This window comes from Manduca sexta, chromosome 28, assembly GCF_014839805.1.
Source record: "Manduca sexta isolate Smith_Timp_Sample1 chromosome 28, JHU_Msex_v1.0, whole genome shotgun sequence".
Classification (NCBI taxonomy): Eukaryota; Metazoa; Arthropoda; class Insecta; order Lepidoptera; family Sphingidae; genus Manduca; species Manduca sexta.
This window is the reverse complement of record NC_051142.1, coordinates 12,070,490-12,092,192: the sequence shown is the minus strand read 5'-3', so window position 1 is coordinate 12,092,192 and position 21,703 is coordinate 12,070,490. Positions and strand designations below refer to the sequence as shown.

At 33.3% G+C, this 21,703-nt stretch overlaps 1 protein-coding gene and 3 non-coding genes across 4 annotated transcripts; 1 reads left to right on the top strand and 3 right to left on the bottom strand.

Annotated features, from left to right (window-relative positions):
* Positions 1 to 545: 545 nt before the first annotated feature.
* Positions 546 to 21,703, top strand: LOC115442123 (the record flags this gene model as incomplete). Its single annotated transcript, XM_030167098.2, is given in 8 exon segments — positions 546 to 640; positions 16,822 to 16,927; positions 17,336 to 17,620; positions 18,791 to 18,982; positions 19,328 to 19,540; positions 20,075 to 20,158; positions 20,549 to 20,637; positions 21,072 to 21,703. Coding segments are annotated over 7 exon segments (1,101 nt in total). The 5' UTR covers positions 546 to 640; positions 16,822 to 16,828.
* On the bottom strand, positions 16,977 to 17,058 carry Trnas-aga. Its single transcript has one exon. It is a non-coding gene; the product is annotated as a tRNA-Ser (tRNA).
* Trnat-cgu lies at positions 17,683 to 17,754 on the bottom strand. The gene has a single exon. It is a non-coding gene; the product is annotated as a tRNA-Thr (tRNA).
* On the bottom strand, positions 19,840 to 19,911 carry Trnat-cgu. Its single transcript has one exon. It is a non-coding gene; the product is annotated as a tRNA-Thr (tRNA).

Below are 21,703 nucleotides of genomic sequence, written 5' to 3'. Positions count from 1 at the left end.
TAAATAGAATTAAAAAGAAAAATTGCTAATTAAAGGTAATAAACAAACAATTAAAGATCACAAGCGTTGAAGCGATAAGTATGTTTTTTTGCTTTGGCTCGGTAAACAAATGAACTGGACATAAATGTAAAGTACGTCTCAAAACAATCAGCCCTTATTTTCAGATTCCTATCACTTACGGCCAAATTTGTACTTTGTAACCATCTGAAAACTTTAGCGGTCCAAATAATATTGATAATACACACGGACAAATTAACTGTTGGTTTCACATGTCAACTCGCTATAATACGTACCAACTGCCTTATAACATATAGACATATAGTTGCTTTGTACACTAGCGAAATTCTTATAATACAGAAAAGACCAAACACATTGCAAAAATAAAAGCAACGCTTCTGATGTCAAATGTATCATAATTTAACTAAAATGTAAGCTACATGAATTCTTTCAATGGCCCATTTAAGGAATGAATGAATGTGAACTGAACATGAAGGCAATGTGTATGATTGACAAAGCGAGTATAAAACGAGTAGGAGCCACTGATTCGCGTCTACTCGCCGGCCACAAGGTCAAGAGCGAGCGTCGGAGTCATTGCTCCTCGCGTCCGTACCATCGTGTAGTGCCTGGTGTGCCGTCCACGGTGAGTTGTCTCTGTTTATCAGATAGGAAAATGAATTAATTGAAAGCGTCACTAATCGCGATGTATATAGGATTTCAAATCTATTAATATAATTGAGACTAAAAGGATTATGTTTTTACGAAATTATTAAATTTTTGTAACTCTCAATCAAAATCAATAAAATTTGTAATTGAAATGTTAATAGCGTCTTTTTTCGTGTCGGTTTTATTTATATACCATAAATTTAATTTATCATAATAAAAATTCCTCAGATATATAGTATATATCGTAATGTACCTACCACTTATTTAATGAATTATAACAATCGATAAAATTTTCCTGTATTATTTGTGTTTACTTACAATAATATTAAATATATAAGTGAAAGAAAAACATAACAAAGTTTAGAATCTAGAATAATAAATTATCGATAAAGTCGTAAATCGTCATATATGCAGAAATAATTTTCTTCGTCCAAAACTCTAACAATCAGCAGATAAAAAAATGAATACAACATTAAAGAAAAAACATTTCCCCTTACTAAATGAAATCCTGAGAAAGCTAATAAAAGAAAAACAATTCAGTTCACAAAAACATAATCTACCAATAATTGTCAAAAAGCACCTTTTTATCAACAAGCACTACATTTCATTTATTGGAATGATTTGCAAATACATTACCCAGAATTTTATATCTATTTATCTTTTTTATAAATGGTTTGAACGCCATTTCAATTGTCAAATATATTCGCACCAAAGTTCATTGAGGCATGCAAAACATCTTTAATGCTACTTTTTTTTGGAATCGCGAACGATCAAATTAAAAAACATAATGATAAAGTTGATTAAAATACTCAGAAATATCATGAATACTTCCTCATAATTGAGTATTCAGAGTGAACTTACGATGTTATGCGAATGCCAAATGTAAGTTTGTTTAATATGAACTTTATATAATGTATTGTTAAAGTCGTTTATTTGACTGTCTCCGAAAACGTGTATTTGTAATATTGATTCTATGTTTAGAATATCTTTAATCGAATAAAATTTTTAATTAGTGTTAATGTATCATCTGAAACATTAATAACTTGAAATCGTATACATTAATTAACTTATAATAATAAACACTCCGTCTTGCCTCAGAACTTTAAGTCTTTCTTCAAAACTTAGTGATTACTATGAAAGTTATACGTATAAATTACTCGATTAATTAATGTACATATATCATTGGTCATTATTCATAACTCAACAACTTTAAGTGTAGTCAGAACTTTAACGTATGCAATTATCAATAAATTAGTAATGTATGCGAAATGCATAATATCTTACGTCCAACAAAATTTATTTTATGAGTTAAGTGTAATAATAAAATTTATACTAATTCGATTATTATGTAGTAGTAACAGTGAAGGAAAACATCGTTAAAATATTTACACATCTGATAATTCTATTTAAGGATTTCGATGGTTAAGTTCAATCCCTATTCAAAACAGCAGGGTGGACGATGTATATACATATAATAATTTAAAATATATAGCCATTACACATAATTATTAATATATAATTACTCAGTAGTAATCTCGATACCTATTGATAATAATAAAACATAATATAATACAATTTAATTCATTATATTCAAGCATAACACAATGTAACATTTATTATGATGCCATGAAAATGTGGGAATGATAAAACATGAACTAAAAAACCATGAAACAACGGTAAAAGGGCAGCCGATTATCCAAGGTTAAATGTAAGGGCATACAGATGAGGTATTACGATGTAGCAATACGTATTAATATTAAACTCAATAATTGATAAAAGGAATTGATCTAGGGGTTACATTGGCTCCAACCGTCAATTAAATAAAGTGCTCTTATACCCATTAAAATTATACTAGATATCATCTAAGCTACTTAAATCAATACGCAAATATATCCGTTATTTACTTTGTAATACGACATGAACACTTAACTACTTAGCAACTACGGAACATAAAAAACAACCGCTCCGCTATCCATCTTCATCGAGTAAAAACACCAATATAAATACTTATCTACGTGACCGATTCTTATTTACGCAAGTCCGATCATGTCCATCAAAACGTTCACATTTTTTCTTATTATACTCGGAATAAGTTGTATTTAGTTCATGGTAATGAAGTTTTTTTTCACCATCAATTCGTTTACTTTTTACGATCCGGGTCTATCATTTCTACGCAGTTCATGTTCGCACATTCCGTTTCTGTTAATAAAATAGCATCATTTTTTGTTCCGATATTTCATTATATAAATTAAAACGCAATATATGCCATATAAAAAACTAGTTTAAACATGATTTTTGTATTAATCTAAAATTTCATTAAATACTTCATGTGTAGTTTGGTAGTCCAAATTACTTCACGTCATGTAGTGCGCAAATCTATACTAAGTAACTGTATCTGGTGTATTATGTGTTCTTAAATTATTAAGGAATACCTTTATATAGACCAAGTATTGCCTAACCCTTCGTGTTTTAAAACTGGTATTTTAAGTTCTGACCTCTTCATGATGACCCGAAGCATGTACATGTACGCAAGTTTTAAAACTGGTATTTAAACTTTTCACCTTTTCATTATGACCAAAGGCGTGAAAATGTACGGATTCGCTAGTGGATTAACTTTGAAATTTGAAGACGCTCAGGGTACTACAAAGGAAAAATATTTCTGAGATAAATTAAAAACATAATATTTTAAAAATTAACCATTCGCCAGAAATCCAAATTTACCAGTATCGTATGCATGCCTAGCAATCCGAAGTGAATTGCGAAAATCTATGCTAGCACGTGGTATTCACGAACGCGTTTGTATCGAATATATGTATGGCCTGAATTAGTACAAATTACTAGAAATTACATGAAAATTAAATTTATGGTCGATATATTGATGAACATAATAACTTTACAAATTATTATTGCGTGCTGACCTATCTTACCCGATATTAGTTTTCATGTTAATTAGATTTATCGAGATTCAGTTAAACCCTAATATAAGACAGTAATATGTATGAAACGATGTTCACCAGCAGTTTCCTTCTCCTTTTTTACTTCTTTACATTACATTCAGAATATGATTCACATTTTGGATAATTTTTTTTGTATCTTGCCAACATAGATTTTGATACCATAGGGCCAAATATATCCGAGTTTACGATACATAAAGAATCCACAACATAACTCAACTGATAAAAAAGGAAACGCTATTCCATTGTTTACCGGCCATTCAACAACAAACTGCGAAGCCGCGACATTTTGTTTCTAAGTTCAAATGTCGACAGTCGGAAGCGTGACCATGTAATTTTATTCAAACGGCATATGAAATACGTTCGACAAAGTCCGTTACTTTAATTGCAAACAAAAAACTAAAAGTGTTGTACGCAAAATGAGCATGACAGATTAAGTATAATTGTCTGTATATTTTAAATAAAAAGGTTCGTTGCGACCTCTCAAAGATTTCTTTTTTCACTTCCCAAATTAACTAAATTGCACTTGATGGATACAGTGAAAAAAGAACGTTGAAATGCACTTAAATCTGACTCTCTTTTGCAAAAAAATATTGAATGAATTCGATAGGATTAATTTAAATAAAATCAATTAGTGGTTATTTGGAACGAGATCTCGTAATCTAGATTAAAACACGTTCGATTTAAAAAAATTGGTCACTAGTCACTAATCTACTCGGATGCTTAGAATACAAATTCATCATCTCTAATTGCCTTCTAGATTTTTTTACCACTATTATTCTGGTATAGGCAGCAAAAAAGGCGTTGTACCTAATCAATTTTAAATCACACCAACAGAAAACTTCAACTCATCCGAGACAATAGTTAAACTCAAACTGCGGACTCGACGATGGGTACTCATAATAGTTGCCATAACGGTGATAGTAATTTCACTTCGGAGCCACTTTTTCTCGCGTGTATAAAAATACAGTCCACCACACTCCCACTGATTACGTTCAGCGTTGTGTGGTAATCTCCATAAGTTGCGTTGATGACTGTACTTCGGTTTTTAATATGCCTTTTTGAATGAGTGAGATAAGTGTACCTTAATGAACGGAGTGAAAATAAGGAGAATTCATAAAAGAGTTGGAAGATATTGAAATAAAACTATTTTTGGAATTATCGCGGTTTTTATACTATATTTTGCCAGACAAAAGTATAATATAAGAAATGGCGAAATCATTATGAGTTTGTAAATTGTTCTTAAAACTATATATTATAAATGCTCAACAAATTAATATTGGTAGCGCACTTTTCTCATTCGTGTAAGATATACACAAATATTAAAGTTTCAAACTAAGAAATACCTTTTGTAATTTCCCTATTAACTTTGTACCTAATGAAATTTAAAAAAAAAAAATTCGTGAACTGCATAATTTTATCGTTTATAATTAAAAGGCTACATTTAGTTTATACTTCGATTAAGCAATTTGACCATACGATAAACTATACGTTATTTCTTAGTCGATCTTCCCGCCCTGATTACTTTAGAGTCTAGCCGTAGGCTAGAAAAGTCCATCTTGTAGCATCTACTTGAGACTTGAGCGTACTCGCCAATTTTGTTGAACAACCCATAAATGTTATCTGAGAATGGTGTTAATAAAAATGATAATCACAGATGTAGAAGTGTGGTGGGGATAGAATAGGTTTGTGAAATTATAGCATACAGTGCTCATGGAAATGGGCATGAAGAAAATTCTACCATCTAGTGGCGCAAGCTGAATCTTTTACCCTATCAATACTTGGCGTTCGCGTAACATATATTGAATGAAATGAAAAATATCATAATTTTTTTTGATAATGTATTGTTGAATATCTGGATGCTCCAACACGTAACATTAAACAAATGAAATGGTGTTAAATTCTACTAAGTCTCTATGAATAGTAGGTATATGCTTCGTTCTATGGTTATGTGAAAACAAACAAATTAATAAACCTAATAAAAATATATACAAAAGTATGAGTTCCAAAAGTATTTAGAAACGTATAACATTCAAATAATTGGATCTCTTGTAATAAAAATACATATGGTAACCATGCTTCCTATCAATAATAATCGGCCTGAGCCCGGAACCTATATTTGATAATTTTCGCTATATTAAAAAATATAAAAGCAAATTATAGGTCGGGAAAGTTTCATTTTTTATCCACACTATGATTCTTAAGTCTCCATTTTCTGCTGCTACCAATATTTAGTTCGTGCACGTCCCTATAGGAAATATCAACTAATAGAACGAAATAAATGTGGATTCCTCGTGCAGTTTTATTTTTCTATAAAGCGGTGCGTTTTACCTATATTGAAACCTAAGACTAATAATGTATTTAAAGTCCCATAAAAAATAATAATATATAACAAACAAAATAATTTATTTAGAAATCTTTGCCTTTTAAGTCCCAGTACAACAAAAATTATCGACAGCTTTCTAGAAAACTCATAAGTCCTCTCCTCTAGTCTAATTTGTATGATTAAATTTTTTGTGACAATTAACATCAACGATTTAAATATTATAAGATATTGACCCACTTCTGGCCACATGTGTACATTGATTGACCTCCACAATACAGTAGATTTTGTTGGTAAAATTCTTAAATAATTTTCGCCTTTCGCCGACGGAAATAATAATTGCTGTGAATCTGCCAAAACTATTTCGCCATTTCCTTACGCCAATATTTATAACTGTAAAGTTTTATGTATCTTGTTTAATTGATTCATGGACCCGGTGCGAATGTAGCATTTAAATAACAGTTATCTTGGTCCTATAAAACCGAAAGCATTGCGGACCTTTACAATTCGCGTATGCATCATTTATGGTATTTCAAGTTAATGATTCTTATCTTAATCGCCCTATGATCATTTTGCAAAACACCTCGCTTATAAATATTGTATGATTAAAGTAGTATTACAAATGTACTTTCATACCATATTCGAGAGATGGTGTATCACTTATCAGGTACTAAAGGGGATTGCCTAGTGAAGAAAACTAGCTTTTGATGGCGGCTCCGCCCACGTGAAAAGCTTTGTTTCATAATACTTTCGCTTTATATTTTCCCGGGCTCAAATATAGCCTATATTTTAAGTTAGACCTCTACGAAAATTTTGGTAAAAACTGAATTAAATTCTATGCAGTAGTTTTTGTGTGATGCATACACAAACATACAGATAAACAGACAAAAAATCTAAAACAAAAGGAAAACCGACTACAAGGACTAATGCAATCCAAAAATAATTAAACTTAAACTAAATTTACATTCAAGCAAAATAATTTTATTAACAATTCGTGTACCTCTCTTTATATGTACATTATATATTTTGTTGGAGTCGGTACCTACTTTAAATCGAACATTCTTTTTGTATATTTGTTAGATACTTTGCTGGTAAAAACAACATTTAAATTTATTTCGCGCGCGGTATGACGAATATTTCCGTTCGGAATATACATTACGAGTACCTAATACTTCTTTTCCCATAGCAATAAGATGTCGAAATAAAAGCCAACAACCAAAGGTTAATAAAACGGGCAACAAACAGTTATAAGTAATTGCAGCATTCAAAGAACATCACATCAAGATTGTAAACATAAAATATGAGAAATTGTTATTGTTTTAAACTTTAGCTTGACTTGGTCGATTGTAAGAAAATCCCACGGTGAAGCCTCAATCACAGCTAGAGCAGTGATTTTTAATGGCAATTGTATACATTCTTCAAACTTTAATGACAAGGAATCACTTCGAAACGTTTAGTTAAGCCTATAACATAGATTGAGTGCTATAAGAATAAATGGATCTTGAACCGTGTGATGAAATTTGTATTACATCATTGATTCTCAAAGTGGTTTAGGTGGTACCTCAGGGGCCCACGGGGGACTTGACGGGAGTCTACGTTGGCGTGACCAAAACATGGGGGTCCACAATTTGTAAGCGGCTCACCACGACAATTTATCTGGTATGATAGTACTAAAATGTTGGCTAGACTTCACCTATCAATGTAGGCATATAATTTTGATAGGGGTCCTAAGAGGCATGGGGACGCCAACATAACCCTCCACGATAGCTGGGCAGTAGGGCACTTCTTTGCGGAACCTAAAAAAAGTTCCACCAGAACCAGCTAGATTTTGGAAAGAGGTCTATGAGAATAAAATGTTTGGGAACCTTCTGGTTTACATGATTTCCAGTTAGAAGTTATATAATAAACAAAAAATATATTAAGTTGAGGAAAAAGTTTCTTTGCACTTCATATGAAAACTCAACACTTATTTTTCATTTAATTACAGTATAATATGTAATATTTGATACACCAATAGAACAAGCCTAATAAAGTAGACCAGAAAGGAAGGCAGTGAATCTATTGTACCAGGATAGGAGCCCCACTCAACCTAGGCACAGCAAAAACTCAAGTTAAAAGTAAGTGTAAATCTATACTAATGTATAAATTTGAAGAGTTTGTTCGAACGCACTAATCTTAGGAACTACTAAACTGATTTTGATTTTTTTTTCACTAATAGGGTCACATTACTCCTGAGTGTTGTAGGGTACTTTTTATCGCGGCAAAATATTGATACCGAAAATTTTTATCATGTGGGCTTAGCTGCATTTAAAAGCTAGTTTAGTGTAAAAAGATTGACCAGTTTTAAACACAATACTCAAACGCATTCCGAATGCTACCCTAAAAATGATTACGTTCACGACTCTTAATTTCCATCAAACCTTACATGTTATTAGCAAATAATTTTACATAATTTATAATCTATACACTCCCCTTATAATCCCTCTTATATTAAATCAATAAAAAACAACACATCCGCAATTAATTCACTATCCACGACTGCCCTAGTACGGTAAGGTAATTATGCCGTTCGTAGTAAACAATCAATGTAATCTGCTCCTCGGGAACATGTTTTCCCATAATCGGCTGATTACGTTGGCACAGTTAATTAATAATGAAGATTGATGCTTAATGTAGAGAGCACACAATTGAACCATTATGGAAATAATGGCATGCTTGTTCAGATTGTAGGTAGATCATGAACGTATATTCTATAGACACGAACGTCCATATAAACTATTTGTTCAAAATCTGAAGTAAAATGGCAATCAAAACGTCACTGTGGTAACCTACTTTTGCATTTGTACAACAAATAATTTTACTTATTTGATTAATATTTTTTATTCAAATCCAACTTTACACTTAGACTCGAGTTTTTATATCATGAGCGCCACTCCTTACTCAACCATAAGCTGTACATATTGACCAGACTAAAATCAGTTTGAATGGATATCAGTTCAAATCAGTTGAACACAGAGAAAGTTCAGAACGCTAAATCTAGTACATAGTACATATTATATGGATGAGGTACATAAATATTTTATCTGCTTTCGTCAACATACATTTTCAACAATTCACGATACTTCAAATCTGTCTTTCACTAAGAAGGATCGTCATCGGCTGTTGTAAAGTTGTTGAAGAGAGTGTTTCTAAATCTTCTATTATTTCTTCATATTCATATTATTGTGGATTATTATAAATCTGAATAATTTCAAAGGTAAATGAAGTCTGCGAACCAGCACTAAGCTTGGGCGATAGACTGAAGGCTAATATAATAATATCAGCCCTGTATTATATACTTGCCCACTGCTGAGCACGGGCCTCCTCTACTACTGAGAGGGATTAGGCCTTAGTCCACCACGCTGGCCTAGTGCGGATTAGTAGACTTCACACACCTTGGAAATTCCTATAGAGAACTTCTCAGATGTGCAGGTTTCCTCACGATGTTTTCCTTCACCGTTAAAGCGAACGATAAATTCACAAAGAATACACACATGATTTTTTTAGTAAAGTCAGAGGTGTGTGCCCTTGGGATTTGAACATGCGGACATTCATCTTGGCAGTCCGTTCCACACCAAACTAGGCTATCGTCGAAGGCTAAATCTTCTCAGTAATAGAGGGGGTCCTACTCCACGAACATTGCAGGATGCATATATAAACTCGGCGAAATGTAGATGCCATTGAATGTTGAGAAAATGGAATGTTTTGCTATATGAATACATTTTTATAGCCATAACTTTTAGTCAGTACCAAAATACGTTGAAATTCAGATTTACGATACACGGCCTAGTTCTTGTAAAACACACTTTATGAACTACAAAATATAGTATAAAACAAACAATCATGTATTGAATATGTATCACATATTTTGTCTATGTTCGCAAGTCTACTTCAGACGTAGATAAATAAACCATGTGACAAAACCAACATTCTTCTCATATCAAAAAGCCATCTAACATCTAAAACAAACGATGCTGACTCCCTGTACCCACACTTTACAATCCCACAATTAGCTACCGTGGTATTAAGTCGGTGTCGCGCGCCAATAACCCACGCCATACATAAACGCCTCATTTTCCCATGATTACAGAAAAAATCCCACTTAACTGCTCAATCTCATGGATCCAGTTTTAGTTAGTGGTACATTGTGCTGAGATAGTTGGTACCGATAAAACTGGCGATTGTCGAGCGGATGCAGGAATTTATTGTGGGAGAAAATTTGAAAATGGAACAACTTTGAAGCCGGATAGGAAATTTTAAAAATGGAACGTTATAATAATACTATCTTACTTCATATATGAGGTTTGTGAATTGATGTTTTTTAATAGTAAACACAGAAATTTCTTAATGGGTTTGCACGAAATTTGGCATATAAGTAAACCATGTCCTGGATAACTATTACTATCAATATATAGGCTATTTTTTATCTCGTCCACAGCTAGCTGTTAGATAGCTTGATTAGCTTCCAGAAAAGGTGAAAAAAATATTACGTGGACGGTGCCACGAGCAAAACCTGGTTTTAATATAATTATACCATGTCCATGTCGCTTACGCTACGAAAGGTAACATCGATTACCGCCATGAATATTATAAATTTAATCATTCGCCTTTAAACATACTGCCTGTCTATCTTTCTTGTCGAGTTTAATTAATTCAGAAGATACCGTCAAATATTTTCCATAGAGGTATTAAATATCAGAGATTTGCAACTTTAATCAAGAAAGAGATGCAATATATTACATCGCACATGGGGATTCAATGCGTCGATGACCAGCAATAAAATGTTTAAAGTACTTTGACTCTATTAGAAATAGAGCCTGGGTTTGAGTCCTTAAAAATTACAACGGGTTATGTTTTCATAATATTGCGAGACAACTGCTCTCTGATCTGGACTCTAGTTTAATTCCCGGGTGGGATAAAAAAGAAACGATACCTCGGTTTCTCTGCTCAGTAAAAGCCCAAAGTCTGAAAGGTATGAAGGCTACAACAGCGACAAAACAAACTATTATTTAATTATTTGGTAATTCGTATTACCTAATCTTTTATAACTAATGACATTATAAATTGAATAATAATAATTATAATCTACAATTTTAAAAATAATATATTTTGATGTTTCATAAACATAATATAAAATATAAATGTAAAAATGCATGAACAAAAAAATGAGAAATAAAGAGGCTTATTTATTCGTTTATTTTTTTATAATATTTTGTTCAAATAAAAAAGCTTATTTATGTTTTTATTTATAATCTTTCATTCCTGGGGGATCCATGCCCACAGTTATGTTACAGATTCTTCATTGCAACTTGTTAGTACCGCACGAGTAACGAGTGTCCCATAAAATTGAAATAGCTTATTGTATGATTGGGTTACGGATTGTTTCGTCGACTAATGCCTCAGGTTTTGTGATTTGTGCGCGCTAAAATGTCTATCGTATTTTACTTTGCGATATTTTGTATGGTTTTGAGGTTAGAGATATTTCTGGTTTCTGTTTATAAGTATTTACCTTGTAATCTAATAAGTGTCTTCTAAGTAGTAATAGTAGTAATAAGACTTGACGTAAATAATGCATCTGTTGATAGGAAATAACAACCTTATTACTATTTTACATACCGCGATGTTTTATGCCGTTTATAGTGATGATTTAAATAACATTGGTGTTATTTTGCTGGTGGTAGGATATATTTTATATCTACCTAGATAACGACCACCATACATAAGGTGTTAAAACCCATCGTAAGAGACCACGAAAGTGTGTCGCGTTCCGGGATCAGCCTGTGTATATCTGGTTCTAAGATGCCGGCATAATTGTGTTGTCAGTCGAGGGGTAATCATCTCTTGCCAGTCGACTTGCTATCGGACCCTACTCCAATTACCATCAGGTGCTACAGTCACTTTGCTGTTCAAGTAAAAAAAATCAGAACCATTATGCATTAATATACAAATTTTCCACATTCATTCATGTTTATAAAGATAGGATGTGTGATACATTCCGTTAATACTATTTACCTAATAAATATCAAAAAGAGCAGTTTTGCTACTGTAAAAATAAATACTGGCAAATCCAGTCATCTAATTCAGTTTTTTACTAAGAGCCTTCATTAATCTGGCAACGAAGGTCTGCTATAAATAAGACAGTAGTGGCTATAAATACAATATACTCTTCCGGTTTTCTCTAATCGTTGATGTCTCATCTTCTCCTAGTTGCTGTCGTGAGCCGAGGTTCGTAGCCCTTTAGTGGGTTGCTCTCAGCATGGTTGCTTATTTTTTAAGGGTTGCTAGCGCCTAAGGTGTTCTCCAAAAAAATCGGTGTGTTTTTATAAACCGACCCTTATCAGGCTAACAAACATAGTCATGGTAAAAAAAATCTTCCGTTTATATCTTAAAATACTAGCTTGTTCATATTGTATGGACGTCATCGGCTTAGACATAATGCACCTTTATAAGTGTAAACTGTTTTAAATTCACCGCCTAGAAACATTTTATAGCATTCCTCACGAGGAAAGGAACTATTTTATGTAGCCTTTGCATGTTGAAGTGGATTATTACGATGATAATATTTTTATCTAAATTACATTTTTTTTGTACCTAGAGTAACTTTGGTCATAAGCAAAATGCTTCGTCGAAGTCCTATTAAAACACAAACGTCAAAAAGTGAAATTTTTGTTCACACTTTAATTAGTTATGACAAAAAGGCGGAGTACAGTTTTGAACAGAAAGAAACACATTAGCATTTATCGTTTCCTTGAGTATTTAGAACAATACAGATATAAAAAATATTACGAATAGCAAATGAGTGTAGTCATGAATATTTACAACATATTCTAATAATAATATGGAATATATTTCTCGTATTCAAAATAATTTATTATTTGCACATCTTAACGGTTCTACAGTGTGCCGTCAATTTTGTGAAGCGTGGAAGTATGATATCAAATGCAAAGAAACAGCTCCGCTCGTCGAATAATAAGAGATTCTTTTAATGATTTGACTACCAGCATTTATCACAAACTTTCAATTTCCCATCTAGACTAGACACAAAATATTTTTTCTATGCACCAAACTTGCATTTCGTTTGAGGTCGACTATCTAAGAAACTGAGCATCTTTATGTTAAAACCTGTTTTTTCAAATCAAGGTCAAGTCAGTCTCGCTAATATCGCAGAATTGGAAAATGACGTGGGATCCCGGAACACTAGGATCTTTGTATTGCAGGATTGGAAGCTCTAGTAAGCATACTGAAACAATAAGCTCCAGGTTTTAAAAACATAGGACTTTTCATAATAAAGTTTCACACTATGCCAAATAACATTCCATCTCTGAGACAGGTGGTGAAGTATGTAAAAGTAAGAAAAATATCGAAGGTACCCGCACTCCGCACGCTCATTACGCAAGTGGCAGATGTGCGCATACCTGCGAGCAAGGCCGGCGGGCCGATGACCGCGACTACCAGCCTGTGTTCTTATAGGGTGGCACTTCACACTGCCTTTAAATATTTATAGAGGGGGGCTAAGGAGCTATTACTGATCTCTTTTTATAGAAGAGGGCTTAGGTGTTATTGAACTTTAAATCATCTTGGCTCCTATGGATTTCATAGTTTATTCAGTTAAAAAATTATTTGATTTTTGTTGAGCAGAATGTACACTACTCTGTTTTGGACATGTACTAATAGTGATCTTTTGAAAGTTTGATTTGAAGAACAAATACCTACCAGTTCACTGATATCTTGTTTCTCCAGAAATGGCAGTACACTCATTATTAGGTACGATAGACTTGGCTGCTAATTTATGCATTCTTAATGTCCTTGATCACCATTAAATACAGACTTGTAAAACTTAAGCTGGTCTTTGCGAAACGTGGAATTTGAGAAACGAACGCAACCTAATTGGCTATTCAAACTCACTAAATGCTCTAACCGCCTGTTGCATTGTTCCGGCACTAGATGAATTTGCCTTCTCCGTCGAAACAGTTACATATTTGTCATTTAAAATTGAATTATGCGCAGTTAGGATATTGAGAGTATTGTATTCAAGAGCTTTATGAAAATCTTTAAAAATCATGTTCTTGCATGCTTATTTTTGTGCCAAAATATGTACCTATTTTTCCTTATTTATTGAATTATTTGATGCCAATTTTTCATGCGGTTCTTTTTCTAAAATCACAAGTATATACCTGTATGCTTACTATTATACTCATCTGTATTATTTAGATAAATAGCGTCACAAAATCCATTATTAATTGTATGCAAGGTTTTCATGACACACCATGTTGACGTTCTTTAAATTATTAGCAAATTCACACATACACTTAAACTAATGTTGCTAACCACATCATTTCTTTTGTGGATCTGGTCTGATTTAGCAGTTGACAATCGATAAATATATTTTAAAGCAATACATAACTCGTGTAGTGTGGTCAACTAAACGTACATGTGGTTTACAATAATGCTTTGTTATTTACTAGACACTACTCTCTTCTACTAAACCATGAACGGTGTTGGTATTGTTAAATTAAATTAGATTTAATGCTAAACTGTGTTTAGAATTGGCAACATTATTCTTTCTAGAATTTTAGTTTTTAATTTAAAGAAACTGTTTGCTTTTTAAAATATGCAAAATGTAGACATTACATCATAAACCGTGCATAATAGTGGTTCCATTATATTTATGTAATTACTAACTACCTAAAACATTTTACAGTATTTCCTTAGAATGTAAATGATACCGGATTTCTATTATTGTTTAAATCAAGTTAGCAACAGCGACATCACTGTCAAATGCAATTCCGAGTAAAACTCTGAAACGATGCACGTAACCATTCAAGAATTCTTTCCAAGCCATTTAAAAATAATCTCATAGAAATTCTACAAACTAAGAAACCAGCTCACTCGGTTATATTATCTCAAAACTGTTACTGTTACCTTCCTAATAGGTGATTATTATGGCCCGTTTCCAACGTCCAAGTTTATCATTATAATTATTCCAATGGACCATAATTACTTGCATTATATAGAAACCAATTTGGATTTACAAAACACAGAGCGGCGTTTACGCGTAAATTGTGTCTGCGTCGACGATAATTTTGTCTGCTATCTTGGATGTAACAGGGCTCGGAGTAAAGGTTGTACAATGTTCGTTTCTAACATAAATTTATATCTTCTATCTACCTTTGTTTATAATTTATTTGAATTGCTGTTAGAATTGTGGTGAAAGGGTATTTCCTATGTTGGATTTGTACATTATCTTATACGTGAAAATACTAACAAAAGAAGCCGTTCTGTGAAAACTGCGTTAAAATTGGTTAAGAAATGAAGCAGTAATTCGTATTTTAAATATTGCAATGTGCAGGAGTGGGCGCGTAGTGAGAATATCGCTCTATCTCATTCTGTCGTACGCATCATCTTTCCCGATGACGTCAGATGCGCGTATTGCGCACCTTTTCTCGTATCTTCACACTTGCCCCTTCTACCGAAATTAGAAGTCGGATTGTAATCAATCTTTCTATGTTAGAATTTATTTGAAGTAAATATTTGATTAAAGTAGAGAAAAAATGAGTTAAATATCCTATTCCTTTCCCAAAACCTTGGAGAGTAGGTATACTTATATAATAATTGAGTTATAAAAATCCAAATTTGTTGATTTTTTTTAATTAACCGTATAATTTAGTTAGCTTAATTTCCAGAACGTAAAAATAAAATAAATAACTAAAATCAGCTTTCATTAAAATTAATACCAAGGAAACAGGTCTGGTAATATATTTTTTTAAACCATTATTATTTCTTTATTTCGCCATTTACCCATCCCATACATATAAAATCTCTTGAGAAGCTACGAATAACGACTGTTCATTTAATGTTGTTTGCTTAAAATGATGTGCAGTCATCAAGCATAACAGAGTTAGCGGGCGCGCAATTTACTTCATACATTAGTTGAAATGTAACGGTTACTTTGGCACGAGCTAGCCACCTCCGATGTTAACGAACTGGCTCGCGATGGATTTATTTTACCATATAGAAGCCTATGTCCATGTTAGTAATGGTACAAATGAGTCAAAAATGTAAATAGGTTCTTTTAGATACAAGTAAACAGCGTAAATGCTGGGCAGAAGTAACAGATTGAACTCCTTATCTTTTTCCTAGATCGATGACAAATAGAGTTGTAAAGAAACCTCTTTTACCACGAGAAGTTTGGTACCAAAACAAAGTCAAGTATATTTAAGTTCAATGAACTCACAACAATGATTATTGTTAATATTTTTTAATAAGTACATTATCTTGACTGCCTCGGTTGCATAGTCATATTGCTGTACGACTATGTGCTGAAGTCTGATTCGAATCCCAGGTCGGGCCAAGTAATGTTCGGTTTTGCTATTCAGTATCAGACCGGAATCTGGGATTTGTGCTCAATATTGCGATAAGTTCGCGCCTTATCACATCATGGCACGGAAATGGCCTCTGCCAAAAGAGGTAACTTTGGATATAAAAAGTGTATATATTTGTATGTGTGCGATGTAGCATTGCTTCTTAGTTCTACGACATACTTTCGGGTATCTTCTCGAACGCTTTCGCTCTATTCGCTAGAGATAAGATCATTTTGTATGTAGACGAGGGCGCAAAAGTGCAAGTCAGTCTTAATATGACAGGCCGACATTATTATGACAATCATTTGATTGCAATAGTCAGAGAACGTAGATATCTTGTTACTTCTACTCAGGAAGACTTATTTGTATTTTTATTTATTTTATTAATTTTAACCAGTCGTGATGTCCTTATTCCATCTGATATTGAAGTCAACAAGTCAATAAGTCATGATAATATTTTTATTTTTTATTCTGTTAACAGTAATAAGATGCAGAAACACCTTCTATTAGCGTTGCTGGTATGCGCCGCCGCGCGGGCGCTCGACAGCGGCGACAACAAATTCATAAAAGAATATGCTTTGCTAAAGGTGAGTAGAAAAAAACATGAAAAAAGTATTTTGCGACACAAAAACAATTCGCAGTCGGTAGGATTCGAACCTACGCTCCCAGAGGGAATCTGATTTCTAGTCAGACGCCTTAACCGCTCGGCCACGACTGCTTGAATAACGATGTTGAAATTATAGTTTACATCTTAAATACATAATTTATATTTTTAGTATAATATATATTTTTATATCTAAAAATATAATATTGTAACCTAAAAAATATGTAATATAAACGAATATAATAAAATCAAAAACTTATTCTCACTAGTTAAGTTGACAAAAAATTACATTCTATTATAATGTCATTAAATTTATCCACTCTGTTCTACAAACAATAATTAAAAAATATAATATATAGATTTTTGGAATCATTATTCATTATGTTTTCAGATTTACGAAAGTTGTTTTGGCGCCACCTTGCTGCAGCAAATAGCCAAAGAATTAAGCGACGCGTACGTAAAGTGTTCGGCAACGCCATCTATGCCCGAACCTCCAAAACCACCAATGCAACCAATGTTCTTAGATAGACTGCCACCCGGCTTCCCAATGGACTTGAACACGCAAAGCTTAAACAAACCGATAGATGGCGCTATAGGAAATCAAGAAAATGACAATACAAAACAAGACCAGCCAGTAAAACCCCTAGGAGGAGTGTTGGCATTCAGGCCACCAGGTGTAAGTACTTATATTAATTATATAAAAAAATGCAAAAACAAAAATGGATCTCCAGATGATAATGCCTCCTGTGAGGATTGAACTCACGACCCCTGGTTTACGAGACCAGTGCTCTACCACTGAGCTAAAGAGGCGATACTATGAATGTTGAAATTTTCAATTGGTTTCTTGATTTTTGTTATAATTTCAGTTTTAAAAGAAATTTTAACAAATTTTACATTATTAACTAAACTTATTTAAATCTCAAAAAACATTGACTAACAACATAAAAAGTACAACACACATAGCATACCGTTTTGTGTCATTATAATCGCACACTTTAATATACATCTTCAAACACTTATCTGTTTTATATTATACGCACACTAGTTTACTAAATACAACAATCGTGTGCATTTGATATTTTACTTTTGGCAGAAAGTAACGTTGAAAACTTGCTTGTCATTGTTCTGAGTTGAAAACATTATACAAGCCGCGTCATTTATATATTATCTAAGATAGACATCATACAATAAAATATATAGATATTCCAAATTAATTTGTTAATAATTATTAATACTAAGTACTGCCATATACATATACTGCCGTATCAATAGTTATTGAAAACATCGCATTGTCATGGTTGCTAAACAGTTATAAGCACTAGGTATGTTGTAATGTAAAACATTTTAGCAATATTATTTAAAGGTTTAGTGAGATTTATCTTCAAACCATTCGCTTAAGCAAGTGGGAGCAACAGCGCAGATTAGACACATTTACTTTCATATAAATGTTATAATAGTAACTAATGTTGGGCCAAAGCCACTACTAAGGATATTATGATTTATAGCTCTTATCTGCAGCTCCGCCCGCGCGAAAAAAAATCCGGAATAAATATCTTCCCGGGATAAAAATAAGGCTATACCGGAATAAATATTTTCCCGGGATAAAAAGTATCCTACAGCACTAGGCAGTAATGTACTTAGCTTCATATTAGATTAAAATCTAAATCTGTTTATTAGTTCCTGACATTAGCGCGTTCAAAAAATAACCCTTTAGCTTTATATAAGAGTATAAATGACGTGTAAAATACAATGTACAGCGCACTCGTGATGTTTCGAATAAAGAAAGCCTATAAATCAATATTTCACAGCGTTCTTCCCTCGACTATCATGTTGTGCGTTGTTCCAGAATCAGTTCCCTCAGCCCGGCATCTCTCCGTTCATGATGCCTACTACGCCTCAGTTCCGTTTCTACGGGCCGACAGCGCCTATCTACCAGTTCCCGTACTCTGGTTACGTGCCGCAAGTGCCGTATAATCCTTACTACCCACCATACCAGCAAGTTTACCAGCAGCCATATTTCGGGTCCAGCAGGATGTCGGTAAGTGCGATTATAAATTTGTTTGAAGATGGTAAATTGTTTCGGAAAAACTCTTGTTGGTAATAACTCCTTATCATGCCACGGTCAGTGCTTAAAGGGTAATGAAGATTGTGTAAATATATTTAAAAGGCAGTCATTTTAAACAGCAGTCAGTACCTACAGTCAACAGTGAAGTTATAGTAGTTATTATACTTTCGTATGATACAGCAGGAATAGTATCTTACGTCGAATAAACTTGAACTAAACATAATTATACGATAATAGACTTCATCATAATACCAAATAATAAAGGGGGGTTATAAATAAATTATTTTATTAAATGGTTATAAAATTATTATTCTCCAGCGTCAGATGGGCTTCCGCGGTCGCATAGGGTTCAAACTGCCGCGTGGTCCCAACGGATACAACGTGACCTGCGTCATGCGAGAGATTGACTACATCGACCAGAACTACGAGCCGAACTACGAGAGCATCAGGCAACGCGTCAATCGACTACCAGTCTCCGATGACCTCAAGTCCAACATTCAGGACGGCCTTCAGTTCTGTCAGAAATTCTCCGTGAGTCTGATACTTTATATAAAAGGCCTTGTGGGGGATTATATGCAATCATGATCTTCAAGTTTAATATCGATTAGATAAAACATTTTATGGGTAAACTAAAAGCGGTGATGATTTAATTAGATAGATTAGAAGTCAGAATCTGAATAGATATCATCAGGAAAAAAGTTCGTCTCTAAATTTAAGTACTTATAAAAATTATATTATGTAACGATTATCATTTTTTTATATATCTCCTATTTTTACTGTTTAAATAATATCTTATATAACAAATTAATAAAATGAAAATGACCATATAATGCCTCCTGTGAGGATTGAACTCACGACCCCTGGTTTACGAGACCAGTGCTCTACCACTGAGCTAAAGAGGCTATTGGACATAACTTACTGTATGCCGTAGGCGAGAAATGTCCAAACATACGTATATAAATGAACATATCTCTGCTATAACAATGACGTATTGTAATTTTTTTTTCCAAATATTATTCTCTTATTATTATTGTTTAACTATATAATTGTATTATTTCTTACCAGCAATGCATACCAGAGGAAAACCGCGGCATGAAACCCCACACTCAAGATCAGATCAGGTCTAGCTTCTTCTTTCGCTGCTATAAGGTAATGTCTTTTTATATCAATAATTACATAGACCTGTCTTCCTCAGCTAACGTTCGAGTAGCGTTATATAAATTATAAAACTGTCCTTGACTTACCATTTTCAAGAAAAACAAACCCAAATCTAAGTAACAAGTATATTTTTAAAACTATAAATTCCTTTTCGTGATCTGCTATCAAACCCGAATACAATAGATACAATTAAAAATATTATTCAATTAAGTATGATCAGTTTTATATATAAGAAAAATAAAATCATCTTGATTTTTATATTGGAGAAGACTTGTCTATCACTTGCTCTTAATTTTTAAATCTTCATCTTATAGATTTAAAGATAAAGAGATGTCGAGACGATATAACGATTAAACTACACATAATTATTCTCGTTTCCAGCACAAGAAACTCGAAGCGTGTATCATGAAGGATATAGCCGAACACTTCCCCAAGGATTACCCGTTTGATCCTGATACATCAGATTTTGCGTAAGTTTTAACCCTTCTATTTTTATGCGGGTTCGTCAAAATTTCCCCACTGCACCTGATAATAAGTAAAATAGAGTCTAGAGAGAGTGTCGATTGATGAAAGATGACCTCTCACTAGTTGGCAAAATTATGCCAGCCTATTTGGAACCGGATATTCACAGACCGATCCCTGAACGCGACACTTACGTGGGTCAATATGACGGGTTTTATACCTTGTGTACGGTGATCACTTATGTACAAATATTCTACCACAAGCAAATTATGATGTATACAGTAGGTAAGGCCTAAATGTAGCTAATGTCTCAGGATAACGTACACAATGCAATGACACATAAAGCTTTATTATTCAATTTTGAAGGCTATGTTATTACTGTTAATAATAAATCGAACAACTATCAATAATATCTTTTAAAATCAAATTCCTTTTATTCCAGAAAACATTCCCGCTCAAGCCGTTCGATCCGCGACACGCCGCTCCGGGACCCCAGCATGGAGGCCCTGGAGGAGATGGAGGTGTACCTCTACGACTACCTCAGCGGTGGAGGCGCCTTTGACTTCGACCTATACATTTAGAAGACTGTATTAGTTTTAGGATTTTCATTCAGTCAATATAGTTATTATGATTATAAGGCGTGATCTATAAAGTCAACTACAATAAGTTTAAATACGAGATAAATAATCGATTTTAATTTATGCAACATTTTCATGAAAATCCTTTTTCGGATTTAGACTTAGCTGAAGTTGACTTTATGGATGCCAGCCTTAGTTTGCAGTTAAAAACGTCTTGCACAATTCTATGGTATCGCCCGGATCATCGTATCTGCAATTTGAAATGAACACAATTTCAATCATAATGCATCTCAAAATGCTCTCTCCGTCCCATATAAGAAGGCTATACGAGAAATCATCGATGAACAGAATCACAATTTGTTTTCCCATTCAACATTTAAAATACTCTATTCATTTAGCTTTCATTTGACTTAAAACTTAGTCACATATTGTTCCTTGCCATCTCACTGATTTTCATATAACTTTAGATAGCTCATAGTATAGTTTTAACCAAGAT